The 17,642-nt window shown below is 39.1% G+C and overlaps 1 protein-coding gene across 2 annotated transcripts in view; it reads right to left on the bottom strand.

Annotated features, from left to right (window-relative positions):
* Positions 1-17,642, bottom strand: part of ANXA10 (annexin A10) — a 39,410-nt gene continuing 21,768 nt past the window's right edge. For both annotated transcript variants that reach the window (XM_073001477.2, XM_078393855.1), the window contains exons 4-12: positions 16,892-17,005; positions 13,624-13,714; positions 13,431-13,510; positions 10,692-10,745; positions 10,520-10,613; positions 9,715-9,810; positions 8,406-8,464; positions 4,082-4,204; positions 1-1,757 (exon numbers count right to left, since the gene is read on the bottom strand). In XM_073001477.2, the coding sequence (XP_072857578.2) occupies positions 1,689-1,757; positions 4,082-4,204; positions 8,406-8,464; positions 9,715-9,810; positions 10,520-10,613; positions 10,692-10,745; positions 13,431-13,510; positions 13,624-13,714; positions 16,892-17,005 (780 nt within the window). In that variant the 3' untranslated portion in view covers positions 1-1,688. The remainder of the gene's footprint in view (positions 1,758-4,081; positions 4,205-8,405; positions 8,465-9,714; positions 9,811-10,519; positions 10,614-10,691; positions 10,746-13,430; positions 13,511-13,623; positions 13,715-16,891; positions 17,006-17,642) is intronic.

The following is a 17,642-nucleotide window of genomic DNA, read 5'->3' as shown; positions in this document are numbered from 1 at the left end:
CTCAGCTACCTTAGCTTACTTCCGTGTAAAAGACGCCTCTCAATTTTAGTGTAAAGATTTTAGGAAAAAGTAGCATCTTATACATGGAAAAGTATGGTATATAATTGCTATCCTGACATATATGATTATATACCATGAGGAGGGATTTCTTCAGTAATAGCTACACAAACTTGAGGATAAACAGGTTCAGACCACTTCCAAATCACGGCAGGGCCGGTTGGTCCCAAATATTTGGATACAAATTGGATAAGATGGTACTTGTGCTGTAGTTACCCCCATGCCCACAGATTTGGTACCTGTGGTTTCACTTCTCTACAGTCTGAAAATATTAAAATTATTAAAGAAAAACCCAAGAAATACGGTTTTCCATGATGTAATTACCAAACCTGGCCACTAGAGGGAGCCAGAGACCATGCTTTGTATAGGGTTCACTATTATCCATGGTTTTCAGCATCCACAGGTTAGATTTGGAACCAATTTCCTGTGGATACCAGGGTTCTGCTATATACCTCTACTTTATACAGTATTTACAATTCATTGTTATAAGGTATAAAGTAGTTCCAGTGATGTGCGTGGAGTGATTGACAAGTGTGGAAAGATGGACTATGAATCTACTTATGAATTGGGACTTGATGTGAGAATGAAGAAGAACTATGGTTTGGAATAATTTGATTGGAGGGAGGCTGAAAGATACAATTGGGGCATGAGAGTTGGAGAGGGTAGTTAGGGAGAGATTCTTAAGAGAGATTGGGGCCATTTTGCTGAAGGAAAGTCATATCATAGAGCAAAAGGCTCAAGAATGAATGTGAGGAATAGTAAATGTATATAGTTCTATAGTGGATAATGTTTGACTTCATAGTGGTGATAAATTAGTTATTATATATATCATACTGTGAAAAATATCCTTTATTTCCCATTAAAAATCACAGCTATTGTGTGGTTACTAGCATTGGGACTGCATGAGTCCTAGACTGTCAAGTGAGTCAGAATGTATCTTACACACATTTCATGTTGAGAGTTGGACATGAGATTAGGTTAATCATAGTAGCCTTTAGAGAAGGGCCAGGGAAAAGAATTGCCATTTTATAATTCTTAGGCTCCAATTCAGTCTAATTATCTGCGAGTATTGTATGTGCTGGCACTTAAATCTCTGTAAAAGCATAGTATTGTGCTGATACAAAACACTTTGGCTGAAGTCCTGTTGTGTGTTTACGCAAAGGGCATAACTTTTATACATAAATTGTTGAGAATTATGAAATTTCCATAGACATTATCTCTTGCATACTGAGTTACATAATGTGGGAGTGCAACAGATAATGTTCGCAAAGATTTCTTAATTGATAGCAGTGCATGTCCAGAAATTGCACTGTAGTGGAATTGTGCAACATGATTTCAGCTGTTGATAGTTGCCTACTTTCAAGTAAGCATGCTCACAGTTATGAGACAGGACACATAAAACACTTTTAAAAAAACTTTGGGTGACTATGAAATTAGAAGGATCTGAGCACTCTGCAGTGTGAAAATCTGGCTATTTGTTTACATTTATTTTAAAGTATAAGGCATTGGAGAGATCACACTGGCAAGTGTAGTAGATAAAGAAAAATCAGAACAGCTTAGATGTCTATTTTCTTTTCTCGAATCAGTCTGTAACTGTTTTGCCCTTCATGTCCAACGCTGTTTTCTTCTTTTTAATAATCTTCAACATCACCTTTACAGATGGCAAGTAAAGCTCGCTCATAATGGCCGGAAGAAAAATGCTACAAACAAATAAATAAGTGTTAAAACTATATATCTTTTTCTAAAAATTGTCGCCCTGCCTGAACACTGAATGACTTTTGGGGTGTCTGGTTGAAACTTTTGGAGCTTGATATTGATGAAGAGAGGACAGAACAATCAAGCTGAATGAAGTTTGAAGACTATCCTGGTTCTATTTTACTTGATAGAGCAATCTATGCTAAGGACAGTTTTTAATTCCTACTGCAGCCATTCTTTCCCAATTTAGCTTCTATTCGGCTAGGTTATATGACACAAAGGCAATAAGGAACTGCAACACATACAACAAAATGGCGACAACACCAGCTGTTCCCTGCTGTGCTAACTGTTCATCCTATTTATCTACTAATAGTCTGTCCAATGCATTTATTTCTCACTTTTCAGATATATACCCTGAGGAAGCAGATTATCAACAAAGAGATCACAGATAAAAACATAATTTTCCTAATGTAACATAGACATTGAGATCCTATGCTCTGGTCTATAGCTTGTATGCAGAGTCTGCTCTGAGGCCAAAGGGTATGACTACAATGAATTGTATCAACACCTGGGAAAACACCATGTGCAGTTGAAACGTTATAGTGTTTTGCCAAAAAAACAAATATTCCATTTCAAACATCTCTCTTAACTGTTTGGCAAAAATATTCATGGTGCCTGTACAATTTTTATTTTCACAGTAATTTTGTTTTGTGGGGAATGTGGCTGCTGAACTGGCAGGTTGTGCTCATCTCTAGTACAGTGGTGCCTCACTTAATGATTGCCCCGCATTACAACAAACCTGCTTAACGACGATCTTTTTGCGATCATAATTGAGATTGCAAAATGATGGTCTAAATGGGGGAATTTCGCTTAGCGATGATCGGTTCCCTGCTTTGGGAACCAATTTTCACTTTACGATGATCAAAAACAGCTGATCGTCAGGTTTTCAAAATGGCCACCGGGTGCTTAAAATGGCTCCCTGCTGTGCTTAGGGATGTATACCTCGTTATACAGGCAGCAAAAATGGCCACCGTATGGAGGATCTTCGCTGGACGGTGAGTTTTTACTCCACTGGAACGCATTGAATGGGTTTCAATGCGTTTCAATGGGGTTTTTAATTTCGCTTTACGATGTTTTTGCTTAATGGCGATTTTTGTGGAACGAATTATCGTCGTTAAGTGAGGCATCACTGTACTGATTATGACCTAATCTAAGGATTCTAGCCCTGGTCAGACTATCATAAATCTGGTCGCCCCAGCACACAGGAGAGGAGCAGCATGATTTCAATCTGCCCCAGAAGTCAAACATGTAAATAGCTTACCTGTATGGCAAATCCATGTCAATGGAAAGCCTGCATTCATACAGTTGTATCCATATTGGTCTTTATGCCATTCATAATCCCACACTATTAGGGTTTTGAATCCCGTGGAGTCTTGTGCTACATATACTTGTATTGACTATGCTTCCATCACCCAGATGTTTGTTCTGTATGTACAGGTGCCTGGGAGGGCCTGTGTTCTGAGTGCATTGTTGGGGTGGGGGGGAAAGTTACAATGCACAACATGGTTCTTGCTCAAGAGTCAGGGAAATTGGTTTTATAAACTTCTAGCACTTTGAAAGAATGTGTTTAACATAATACAATTGGAGTAATATTTTATGCAGACATTATAAGTGAAGCTGTACTCTTTTGGAGTAGCAAAATTGCTTTCATGGTATGTGGCTTTTTTATTTCCTTCTTTATGGAACTAATGTCCTGCAACCATCAAGCCTGTTTTATTTCTCAGGGAGTTCAGGACAAAACTATACTGTAGTTGACTTTCAGTAAAAGGAAGCAGAGTACACTGTAAATCTCATCAGAGTTTCAATGAATCTTTCCAGCTTTATCTGTAACAGGTAGTAAATAACTGACAGGGAAAGGATTGAACTTTGTTTAAGATACAGGAAGTCCATGATTCTTTCAGCCTCCATGATTTACTTCTCCTTCTCTTGGGCCATGATCCTGTTGCATACCACTGAAGTGTAAAGTCCCAATAGAGCAGTGATACAATATCTCCCGTTTGCACAAGTGTTGTTGGTTTGCAAGTGGAGATCCCCATTGCAAATAACTGTCTGACACATGTGCATAGAGGTACTGTATATGTTCTTGCACAAGAAGGGAAAAATTCAAACTGCTTCATTTATGTTCACTGCCCAAGCAGTTTAATCAAACAGGATCCTGGCCTTGATATCTAACGATTTGTATAGGATTTTAAACTGATTATTGCCTGTTTTTAATGGCTAAATGATTACAGTTCACAACCTGCTATGAGATGGACATGTGCTGACTTACTCTGATATCATGGCACAGTGATTTCCCATATCTTGCTTTATACCGTTGTCTTATAGTCATCAGGTCTATTTCACTTCTAGCAACCAGAATCCTTATAACTGTTTTATTATGGAATCCTAGCTCCTGAAATGGAACAGAGATGTTTGATTGTTAGAGATTCCTATTTTTGCAATAGAACTGAAATCTGTTAACTGGAGATGGGGGTATTTGTATACAAATATGAATACCCTGCGCAGCTGGAGTCCACCGCCAGCCCTGGCCCCGCTCTTCCTTCCAATCACTCCGGAGCGTCTGGTCGGCTAGCCACTCCTGGCAGAAGGAGAAAAGACAAGTCTCCCTGCAAGGCTGACAAGTGGCTTGCTGACCAGGCGCTCTGGCACGATTGGAAGGAAGAGTGGGGCTGGTGGCGGCGGCAGATGCATGAGTGGATGGTTCGGCCCCAGGAACTGGACCCTCATTAACTCCACCTGTGCGGGTGTATTCGTATATGAAGACCCCATCTCTAATGTTAACCTTTTTTACATTCAAGTAAATAAGAAAGAACAATTAAGCTATGAGAAGTGTCGATTGATATATAATTATTTTATATGAGGTATGATTTCTTATCAATTCACTGTGTACAGTAGGGGAGACATGCAGAAGAAGCAATGCTTTGAAACAAAATATAATTTATGTTTCCAAGCTGCCCTAATTACTTTGGGTGCATTCCCATTTTAGAAATTTTCAGTAACAGTGTTGTTCATCATGGTAGCTGTGACGACTAGCCCAGTTAAAACAAACCCAAGACTAAATGTGATCACAAAATTCACTGAATGAGTTTAGCAGATACTATTTCAGTAACAAGAGTGGCCTCAAAAAAAAAGGATAAGTCTCTTATGTATTTAAGGGATTTTTTAAAAAAGCAATTGTTGATTATTTGACAATTTGTGCTTACTCATGTTCCTTCTTTCACACTACTATTAAAAGTTCATGATCTCTGTCGCCTTTTGTGGAGCCATCCTATCAGAGGCTATATCCTAATTTTTCTATGACAATCAACAACACTCTACTGAGATGCAGTGGTTTCTCAGTCTAGACAAATTTGAGTTTATGGAACAATGGTGACATCTAGTGGACAAAAGTTTTGAACAGCAGTTCATTGGCGTGTATCTGTTTTTCCAAAGTGGCAAAAGGGACTTGTAATTTATGATGGAGCTTTTCATTTTCTAGGAAAGAGAAATAAACAGAGGATAGAAATAACTGTTTGCAAGTCTTGCAGTTCCTTATGAGGAGGAATACACTTCTTTTTTATATTTACTTATTTGATTTAAATCCTGCTTTGTCCTAAGAACTGGGAGCCAAGGTGACTTAAAATATAATAAAAAATAAGTGTCATTGAAAAAATATGGTTTTTCCCCCCAGGAAATCTTTCAAGGTATATTAATTTGTTCATGTTATGTTGTTGTGAAAATTATATCTGACAGGCTAATTAGTGTTCATTTGTAAATTCTTATTAAAATGCTGAAGTCTAGCATTCATTTGCTAATTAGTGATTGCATGCACATAGAATGGCAGACCTGATGTCAATATGTTCCTAATACATGTCAGTAACTATACTTAAAGATTAGAAGAAGTTTTCAACCTCTGTGCTAGTAAACTCTACTCTCTTTTGTCCTTGAAGTACCATGCAGAAGTGTTCTTCATTTGTATTCTTGAAGGCTTTCACAGCCAGGATCTGATGGTTGTTGTGGGTTTTTCTGGGCTCTTTGGCCATGTTCTGAAGGTTGTTCTTCCTGATGTTTCACCAGTCTCTGTGGCTGTCATCTTCAGAGGAAGTTGCCTCTGAAGATGCCAGCCACAGAGACTGGCGAAACGTCAGGAAGAACAACCTTCAGAACACGGCCAAAGAGCCTGAAAAACCCACAACAACCCTATTCTGCATTTGCTGTTATTCTTCTGCCCTTCTGCCCTGTTCTGCTTCTCAGAAATTGTAGTGTCATAGACTTGTTTGATGAATGTGATTCAGATATGTGCTCTACAATGACAAGTATTTATATAACAGAGCCACAGGATAACTTCTTCCTGTTGTTGTCTACTTCTTGTCCCAAATATACTTACAACTATATCCCACTCTCAGTCCCAAATACAACAGATCCATTGAGTCAGTCAAAGTTACATAAGTGTTGATCTGTATAAGCATTATTAGATCATTCAAACATTCATTCAGTTGGTCAGCTGTAGTTGGAATTAACAACTAGTTTCATCCCTTGGAGTGTTCAGATGTTATTTTGATATCTAGCTGAAATATCTTATTAAGGCAAGGGAAAAGGGAGGCATTGGCTTTAAATTAAAAACATATGGAAATTCATTTGCAGCACTAAAATAAATCTTTTAAAAAACAACCTCCTCTCCCCGCCCCATCTAATTTAGTGCATAGTTTGGGCATGTTTTTTGCCTCTTAGACAATGCTTCCTATTATTGCTGTGAGGTTGAAAGAGTGAATTATATATTATAATCCACCTACATCCCTCTCGAGAAGCCCCTGTCGTATGAAACAGAAAAAGCTCAAACAAAAATAAATGAGCAAAAAACCCCAAGGGGTCAGAAGCGAATGTGGTTGGCAGGTAGATGTTTTACATGAATTCAACCTTTTCAATGCATCACTGTGCTCTGTTACCTGCAAGCAGTCCCTCCCACCCCAAACCTTGGCTCCTTTATAGGAAGGAAGTTAATAGTGATAGATCACAGTAAGGTAAGGTGGATGAGGGAATAAGGTTTTGCTTTGTAGCACAATGGTTAAACTGCAGTACTGCAGTTAAGATTCTGCTCACAACTTGAGTTTGATCCCGACAGGCTCAGATAGCCAGCTAGAGGTTGACTTAGCCTTCCTTCCTTCAGAGGTCTGTAAACTGAGTACTCAACTCACACAGAGGGACAGGGGGAGGCAATGTGTAGCTTGCACAATTAAATTGTAAAATGCCTAGAGAGTGTTTTAAGCTCCATGGTGTGGTATATAAGCAGCACACATTGCTGTTTTTCTCTTAAATACCTCTGCACTATATTAAAGCTTGCACACATACTTTTATTGAGTACAGTGGCCATTGTCGCTGGGGATTCTTAAAGTTGTAAATCAGAATTGTAGCTGTTCTGGTATATATGTGTACAAGGCAACCACATGAATACAAAAGATACAGGTTCCTAAATTCCAATTCCCATTTATTTCAAAAAGCTATAAGTGCACCATGCAGTTGCTCGGGGGGGGGGGGGAGGAGAGGGAGGCAGCTGTGCTTTATTGTTGGATTTCCTTCTAATGATCATCTACTGTGCTTTGGAGGTCAATAGTTTGCCGGAACAAACTGCAGATTTGCTTGGGAAAGTGGTGATTACTCATGGTAGGGCTGTTGATGGGAAGCACTCGAGTTTACTGCTTGAAATGATAAAACAAAAGCTCTCCCAGGCCCCTGGTCAGCCCCCAAGAGGTGGGAGAAGTTCTGTGGAGCATCTGTTCAGATGCTGCAAGGGACATGGTTTGGATCTTAAGTCCTTCTGTTATTAAGGGCTTGTTGTCCAGCAAACTCTAAACCAATAAATACTACTAAGCAGCCAATGAAATATCCAATATTTAGGTTTCTTGGGGGCTGATACACTGGCCGCTCCCTGTCATGTTAGCAGTTATGAATGAAAGTGAGATTATCTAGTATGAGAAGCAACTGAGAATGTCTGTGCCATTGTTTAGTTTGCAGATCATGCATACCTTTTGCAAGATGGTACATAACTTGTAACTTCACATTTTGTACACCAGAAGGTGGGTGTATCTATTTAGAGCAGCACCTTTTCAATGAAATTCAAAAACATCTCTGCATATTAAAGCAGATATGCAGGTGTACTCACTGCTGCATCTTATCAGTGAATGGCAGATCACAATGGAACAGAATTTCTTGTGGTTCTAAGTAGTGATCATTGAACATTTCCAATGCATTCCTTCTTGTTCCCCAACTCCATGTTGCCCTATTTAAATAGCATAGCTGCTGAAACACAAAGTTGCCAGGAAATAAGTGTCTCAAATAAGCTTACTCTTGAGTAGACACAATTAGGACTTGCCTGTAAATAATGAAGTGGTTTGTATCCCAAACAGTTTGAAAAAAAATGGGGTGTTTTTTCATCTCCAAGAATCCTACATTAACTGAACTACTGAGGATTTATAATTGGTATGATTCTAATAAAATCCTAAAGCTAGTAAGTAGCACTTAAAAAAAAATTAAGATTATAACTTCTTGAACAGAAAACTGGGCTAACTTAAACCAAAATTAATAAAACTGCAATTTCAAATTGTGCAAATACTTACATGAATTGCATTGTAAAGTCTATAAGCAAAATAGGAAGCTTTGTCTCTAACACAGAGAACTGAGGAGGAAAATAAGACAAAGATGTTACAATCTTCAAAACCTTCTTGTCACAATTATAACTAATCAAATATTACATTGTAATAATTTAAAAATTAAACATTCTTGGGTACCGGCTTTAAAATGTTTTGTGCATCATTTTTCTATTTTGGTAAGCACTGAGTAGAGCTACAAGTTCCAAAGGCTTATGATAATTGTTTTTTGCTCTTTTTCTTTCTTGTTAAGTATGGTCACTGGCATAGTGAAGCTCAGGCCTCTAGGGTCAAAACCCTGAAACTTTCTGCACTGTCCTTCCCCCCCCCCTAATCTTAGATGCAGTCCTTACAGTAGTTGAGAGAGGAATAGATTTTTTCAAGAAACAGTACATTGTTGCAACCCATCCCCGTTGTAATGCTAAGTATTTGAGTGTGTGTTGGTCTTGAGTTCATTAAGATTCTTTAATTTTACAAAAGATCTTTCATTTGACAATATGGACCAATATGCACATTTATTTTACTCTTGGGAGGGGCACTCGCTGAGTGGACTGTCATGATGAGCAGTTGCTCTTCCATTACATCAGGGAGTATATTAGAATCGAAAGGGACTCTTCAGAAATTAATTGGGAATAATTCCATTGGAAGCAAGATGTGGCTAAGTCTAAAAGAAATCCAATAGTTGTTACTCAGCAGAATTCAGAATGCAAGATACAGAGAGAATAAGACAAAACATAGGGAAAAAATAATGATAACAGAAGAAATTTAATATTGACGAGGAAAATAATGTTAAAGATTTTCTTTGCTTTAGTTCAAACACCAATTGTAAAACAAATTTTTTCTGCCTTTGTTCAATCACCATTCAAAAGTGTTTGATGCAGCCTTCTGGTGTATTCACTCTTTTGTAAGTTTGGCTTACTCCTGTTGTGGCTTATTTAAACATAGTAAGTTGCAACTATGGTAGGCCCATTTGAATCAACTAACAGCCTCCACCACCAAAATCCTACTGGTTTAGTGGGCCTGCTCTAATGCAACTGACTATACTAAACAGCAGGTTTGGATGGTAATACAGTACTAGGAAAAGTTGAGAGCAGAAGGAAAAAAAGAAGATCTAACATGAGGTGGATTGACACAATAAAGGAAGCCATGGCCTTGAGTCTGTATTACTTGAGCAGCACTATCAATGAGGTCATTAATTCATAGGGGTGCCATAAATCAGAAGTGACTTGATAGCACATAATAAAGTCATAAAATATTGCAGATATAAAGATTTTATTACCAATTGCTGTGAGTAGTTCCTGAAAGTATCCATCATAGCATCCATTAATGGCATCTACTATGTCTTGCCCAGATATATTCTGAAACTCCTGAAAAACTTTAAAACACACACAAAGATACAACACAATATCCAGTGATTAGAAAAACACTGATCTTGCCATCAAGGAGTATGCTTTGAAAACCATTACTGTTCAAACCAATATATATTAATTTTATTAATAATTAGATTATGTTTCAAGCCATGCTTAGAACAAATGGAGCCAGGGGCTCCAGTTTGAATCCCCACTGTGATTCCCAGGAAAGGGATCAAGTAAGATAACCTGGAGTGTCTGTAGCTAATGGGGTTACCTGCCCTGCCATTGTATGGCTTTGGGCAAGCTGAATGTTCCCAGAGAGCCACCAGAACAAAAGACTGGTCAGACACTGCTGAGCACTTCATATCTAGAAAAGCCTGGGGAGGGGGTTATTGGCTACCGCAGCACAGAATTATTATTACAGAGAACTGATCCAGTTAAAATGACAGCATGTCAAAATGATCAATTCTTGGAAGCAGCCGATACATGTGGGTAAAACTGGCTTCCAGTTCAATCATTTTGTATTTCCTCTTGTCTTTTGCCTCCATTGTCAATTGCACAAGAAGCTTTTCCCTTTTAGGCCAGGGGCATGCAATCTCTTCATATTATAAATTCAGGCATCATTTGTTTGATTACAGTCAAAGACCAGCATTAAACAAATATAATACAGGACTGAACATAAATGATAAGTTCAGGTAGTTAAGGGTCAATTAAGTTATGTAACTGTGTTACCCATCCACAACTGCTGGTAACTCTTGTTGCACAGAACCATCTGCAGCAAGTTTTTGTGTTCTCCAGTCTTCTGCTGGCATGCTTCCCACAGGACCTAGAGCATTGGAAGAATAATGTTCAAGGGACCACCACAGTGAGCAGCTTTTGAAAAAGGTATAGAACTTGCTGGTACCATGGCATCCTGCGCAGCCATAGCGGGATCTGCGTATCCTTCTTGTCTTGTTCCCTGGAAGACATGAATACATGAAACATAGTGAGGGTATGTAAGTGTCACTCCAGCGTATCACAGTCTTTGCCCTGGAAGCTGATCTATCTAACCCAGTAAATGTCAAAAGTGATCGTAGCTATTCTATTTCTGGGAACTGTACAATAAACATGCTCACAATAATTCATATTGCTCCACATTTTCCAAGGCTGGACTTGGCTTTCTACACATATGCATATCTTACACTTACCTTCTTCTAAATGGAATTAGGTCACATGCAGCCTTTGCATGTTGTCTTTCCTCCACATGATGCATGTTCTGTCACTACACGCAACCCCTCCACCCCAAGCTTGATATTATCTCATGTCATTGTGAGAGAAGAAGACACAGAAAGAGTTCCCCCATAGTGTTAAACCATGGTTCAGCAATCCTTGAGAGTGTATTCTTCCTTCTCTGTGGGTGATCACGGAACAAAGGGAAAGCTAATTGCCTTAGAGAGAGAACAAAGGAGTCAACAGCGAATTTCCTGCAGCCAGCGGAGCCTACTGGTAACGCCCTGAGGGTTCTTTTTATTAGCATGATTACATAGTATGTTATGAGAGAAACAGATAGGATGCTAGTTACCTTATCGTAGCTAGGATTGGATAAAATAACTCTTTGATCTTGTGGTCTACCTCTTACCAAAAGGGCAGAAGAAGGGGCCACCCTGCCTGCTGGCAGCTACCGCATCCTGCCAGGAGTGTATGCACGTCACCGAAACAGAATGCAGCTACAACCTTTCAGAGGAGTTCCCCCACACTTCTCTCCTCACACATTCCTAGTGCAAAACATAGTTTTGCCATGGCATCCAAAATGGAAGACCAAGATTAGGGCTTGTCATTCCAGAATTGGAAATCACTTTCAAACCAGGATTTCCGATTTAGGTTTCGTAGGCAAGTTCAAACCTTACTTAGCAGGCTCCCTGTAATAGAAAACTATAGTTTGTTGTGAACTAGGAAACCACACAGAGAAAAAAAAAAATGATACTGCCTCAGGTGTGAACTCAGCTGTTAACAGGAGCAAATGCTTAAACATTTATTTAAATAGAGCTTCATGCTGACATTTTGCTGCACACTTCAGAATTAGAATTATGCAGAAGGGGAGAGGCAATGGCAGACAAGTACAGAAGTAAATTTTCTTCACAAAAGCCCTGGATTGGGAGCTCTTCTTAATGACCTGTTAAGTGGAAGATCTTCTCTTTTTGAGCAGAAGGATTTGCTATGTGTTTCTACTCATGTTCAGCTGAGTGTGGTTAGAAGCCCTTACATGTCACAGCCCAACTACAAGGATCTTCTTTGGAGGAGAGTAAACATTTTTTCCTGAAGTGGAGACTACCTCTGAGGATCATAGATCCTCATGGAAGAGGGTTCTTCCCTCAGGGAAGTATCTCCTCCTGAAGACCCCTCCTTGGGAGGAGGGCCTTCCTTTTCAAGAATTCTTGTGCTCGGGTGCCTAAAATGAGTCCTGGATGGGGTTGATACCACTCAGCTACAAAAGCCTTAGTTTCTGGTTAAAGAGACTGCTGGTAAAAATGTTTGCACCTATTTCTTGTCAGTTAATCCTAAATATTCGGCTGTTACTTTGACTGTTCTCTTGAAGCCTCAATTGGCACTGCCTTTTACCCTGCCCTGGGAGTGCCCTTGCATAGCTTGCTTTACTTGTGGTTGATTTGAAACCTAGACTGTTTTTGACTCTGTCTCTGGCTTGCCTTCAACTGGCTTACCTACTCTCTGCTTAGGTAGATTTTCTGCTGTAGCTGCATGACCCTTGAATAGGAGAATATATAGTTTGGAATTTTGTTTTACTGCAAATCTTTTGTTGACTTTCTTGTTCAATAGTGGAAGGTCTTTGTAAGAATTTTAGGCAGAATCCTATTACTACAGTACCTCGGTTTATGAACACCTCAGTTAACGTAATTTTCAGCTTACGAACAAAAATCTATTGAAAATAATGCCTCGGTTTATCATTTTTTTCCTGCAGTACGAAGCAAGTTACCCCATTTTGCATTGTACCTGGAGGTTTATAGCACCGCCCCTATTCCCATGGCAAACAGCATTTTGGTTTACGAATTTTTCGCATTACGTAACATCCCGGAGAATGCATTAAATTCTTAAGCCGAGGTACGCCTGCATTTATATAACCCAATGTAAGTGAAATGGAATTCATCTCAGCACTGCCTTGCCACTAGATAAGGCACTGACACTTGTATTCTTCCCTGTGTACTAATTGTGTGACTTGCACACAACCAGGAATATACATCTATTCCTTAACTAATGGCAATTCACTGCTGATAGTTAAACTTTTTGATTTATGGTGGCATGGCCAGAGACATTCGGAGCAGGATTTGTGTGCACACCCTTGCCATCCTAAACAATTTTAACTCTCACAAGTGTAAGGCTAAGAAGTACAAAACATATGAAAGACTACTATACATACCTGAAAGAAGATGGAAGTTGAGTTTAAATTCAACAACTAACACAAGTGGTGTCTTCCTCCCAGCCATCTCCCAATCTATTGGGCTGAAAATTCAGCACCAGTCTTCCTATTATGTATCTCTTTCAAAATTAACATTCTCATTCTGGTCCACTTAAACAGCAAACCATCCTTGAATAATAATAAAATAGTTCAAATACTTGAGTGTTTAAAAAGAAACTGTTTGCACAGTACCTGAGCAAGGTTCATAAGTGTATCTCTGAAATGTCCAGAAGTCTCCGAGTAAATGTCTTGTAGAAGGTCACTATTATATTCTAGAAACAACACAGTAAAAGTATGAAAATTTTCTAATGGGTCCATAGAACATTGAAGTGAATGTTCTACATTATAGTTGCTACTGGTCTCTATAAGAAATAATGATAATTACGCATTAGGTAGGCCTCCTTCATCTGGAAGATCTCCCCATTTGATCTTGAAGCTAATATATCTATTAGGCAGTTCTCGTCTGTGCCAACTCCCTATATTGGAGAAGAACAGAAGTTGCTGATACAAACAATGGTTTCAAATACAATTAATGCATTAATTTAGAATAAATACAGCATGTTGGTTTCTGCAAGACATTATAGTAATAGCTTTTAAAATGTCTTGTGTCCTGGGAAATAGTGATTTTATTTCTTTTGCTTTCGAACTGCATTGGTTACCAAATATCAGACTGCCTCAGCCTATGACAATTTATCAGCATATTTAAATTTAAGCACACAACTAGTTCTTTTGATGAAGCAAGATGGAAAGGAAGACAAGCACAGAGCAGAATGTGCTATTATTAACTGCATTAGTACAATGCAGTAAAAAAAAACTGACATAGTGTTCATGGAATTAAAGGAAATTAACATGTTGAAACAGTAATCTATACATATTTATGTGATAGTTATCTCACTGAAATAAATGCTTCTGAGTAAATATGAGTAGGGTAAGGCAACATAAAGGGACGTGGTGGCGCTGTGGGCTAAACCGCAGAAGCCTGTGCTGCAAGGTCAGAAGACCAAGCAGTCGTAAGATCGAATCCACGCGACGGAGTGAGCTCCCGTCGCCTGTCCCAGCTCCCGCCAACCTAGCGGTTCGAAAGCATGCAAATGCGAGTAAATAAATAGGTACCATCTCGGTGGGAAGGTAAACAGCGTTCCGTGTCTAAATCACACTGGCCATGTGACCACGGAAAGATTGTCTTCGGACAAACGCTGGCTCTATGGCTTGAAGAGCGGGATGAGCGCCGCCCCCTAGAGTCGGACATGACTGGACAAAAATTGTCAAGGGGAACCTTTACCTTTACCTTTAAGGCAACATAATTTCTGATTGGTTAGGCATTCTACTAAAAATATCACATTTTCATCCACTTAGACTTAGTTTCATCACTGACAGTTGCACTGGACATATTTCTCTTATAACATTTGTGAAAGATTCATACAATCTGTAAAGAAACCAGCATATCCTTGTACAGTAGTGCCTCGACTTACGAATGTCCTTACTTATGACAATTTCGAGTTACCACCAGCTCCGTCCGCAAAATTTTGCTTGTACTTGTGACTGGAGCTTCCACTTACGAACAGAAAAAGGCAGGGAAAAAAGGCAGGAAATTCAAATTGCTAAGTAGCAAAAGAGGCTGCTTGTTTGTAGCTCTTTTGCCCCAATGGTTAGAGTGAGTGCTATCGAGGAAGGACTGCCTGGCTTCTGTTTCTCAGTGAGCGGGTGTGTGTTTGCAGGGAGACTTAGGACTGCCTGTTAGGTAAGGTGCTGTTTTCTGGTTTTTGAAAACTGCTCTGGGTGTTTTTGCAGTGTGGTCTTGGGCTGGGGGGTTATGTTTCTGTGCTGTGCTGGGTCTTGGGGGGGTTGTTTGTTTTTTGGGTTCCCCCCCATTTCTGATGGGTCTTGGGAGGTTGTTTGTTTTTTGGCTCCCCCTCATTTCCAATGGGTCTTGGGAAGTTCGGTTGCTTTTTGGGGTTCCCCCCAATTTCCGATGGGTCCTGCATGGTTCCCTTGCTTTTTCCTTTGTTTTCTTTGCATTTCCGACCTTGTCCCTTTGTTCTCTGTGCATTTCCAATCTCCTCCGTTTGTTTTCTGTGCATTTACGATGGTTCTTGCACACTTGATTGCTTTTATTTTTATTTTTTCCTTCAGCCAGAAGGGATTAATCACTTTTCCAATGAGTTTTGCAGTGATTTTTTTGGTGATTTTTTTCCTCAGCCGGAATGGATTAATGGGGTTTCAAAGTATTCCTATGGGAAATGGTGCTTTGACTTACGACCATTTTGAGTTACACCCATCTTCTGGAATGGATTATGGTTGTAAGTCTAAGCACCACTGTAGATCTGAAGTAGATCTCCTGGATATATGTCTAAATGGTTATTGTCATAAATGTTGCAAAATTTTAAAATATTATACAGTGGTGCCTCGCATAGCGATTGCTCCGTTTAGCGATGAAATCGCTTAGCGACACATTTTTTGCGATCGCAAAAGCGATAGCTTTGCAATGTTCCCTATGGGGGAAATTTTGCTTTGTGATGATTGGTTCCTTGCTTCGGGAACCGAGCATCGCAAAGCAATGATTTTTAATCAGCTGATCGGCGGTTTCTAAATGGCCACCGGGTAAACAAAATGGCCACCCACTGTTTTCTGGGATAGATTCCTCGCTTAAGAGGCACCAAAAATAGCTGCGCTATGGAGGATCTTCGCTGAACAGTGAGTTTTAAGCCCATAGGAATGCATTAATCAGGTTTTAATGCATTTCTATGGGCTTTTTTATTTCGCATTGCGATGTTTTCGTTCTGCAGCGATTTTTCTGGAACGAATTAACATCGCATGCGAGGCACCACTGTAATTGATATTACACTAAAGATGCTCAAAGATAATCAGTCTCTGCAGTATTTGGATATGTATTTACTCTTTTGGGTTCATTGCCTGAGTGCGTGCTCATTATGATCGATAGATTAATAAACATTTGAAAAAGTTATAAAATTAGCAGAAATTGGGATATGAACATAATCAAATACACATAATAGGCAGCACTTCCATATAGTGGCCATCAAATTAATGTTCAGAAACACCAATTAGCATGGACATATTTTGAACAAGGGTTGTAAATCATTTAATTCTTGCATAATAAAATACAATATTTCTAAAGTTTTCTCTTCATTGGCTGAGATTACAAGAGCTTTTATGCTTTTTTTGTATTACACAACTTTTGGAGCTTAAAATTTGTTAACTTTTTTTTTGCAAATAACTTCCTTTGCACAGAAACCTTATATTTTGTATAGAACAAATTATAAAACTGAACAAAATACAATACATTTTTGCAAATTCATATTTAAAAATGTAAAATACATGTTTTTCCATAGAAAAACATGGTGTGTTTTTTCTTCTTCTGGTAAATGCTGTTGCCGATGGGTAAAAATGTGGAACTTCTTCCTTTTATGCTTTTATGCTCTGGTGAGTTCTGTCTGGGCTCTGGTGGGTTCAGAGGACAGAGTTCTGACTCCTGTCCTCTGAAGATGCTGGCCACAAAGACTGATGAAACGTTAGGAAGAACAACCTTTAGAACATGGCCAAAGAGCCCGAAAAACCCAAAACAGCCATGAGATCCTGACCATGAAAGCCTTCGAGAATAAATGAAAATTATAATTTGATGGTTCAACAGATACCTTCATAGCATGCCACAGCTCATGGGCATCATAGGATGCCGGTGGATACATCAGGCCAACCATAACATCTTTGAAGTGATGAGAGGGAATCTCTTTCAGATCTATCAGCAAATCCTTGGAAACAAAATTACAATTATGATTCTAATCATCCTTCACAAAGAACTTTGTCCTTGAAAGTAGACACACAGCACATTCATTTGTGTGGGGTACAGAATGGTGAAATTACATACTAGTTGTAATTTTTTCTTAACCTAAAGCAGGAGGATTGAAACTTCATTACACTTCATAACCCCATGTAGAAAACTATTTTATCTTGTACACTAAGGTAAGGAGATAATCAGTATTTAAAATCAAAGCCATAAGAGCTCAGGGTGCATTATAAAGTTCTTTAAAGAATTATCTCTGTTCCAGTAGTAAAAGACTGATGCTGCAGAAGGTTGTCCAATCAATTACATAACCACCAATAGTGGAGGTTCAAAAGGGGGTGCCTAATTGTACAGAAACAGGATGAGATAATCCACAACACTTGTACAATAGATTGCCAGTGACTACACATGTGTGGAGCACTGGATTTTTGACCAGGGAGTCTTGGTTCAAATCTCCGCTAAGCCCTGAAGTCCTAGAATAGTTCTCTCTCTCTCTCTCTCTCTCTCTCTCTCTGAACCCATGACACACCCTCTCTCCACCCCCCAACTAATTTCATAAGATGCTCATTAGAAAAAGAATCAGTAGTTCTGAAAATAACTTAAGA

This window comes from Pogona vitticeps, chromosome 5 (assembly GCF_051106095.1).
Source record: "Pogona vitticeps strain Pit_001003342236 chromosome 5, PviZW2.1, whole genome shotgun sequence".
Taxonomy (NCBI): domain Eukaryota; kingdom Metazoa; phylum Chordata; class Lepidosauria; order Squamata; family Agamidae; genus Pogona; species Pogona vitticeps.
The sequence above is the reverse complement of the archived record's forward strand: the minus strand, read 5'-3'. Positions and strand labels throughout refer to the sequence as shown.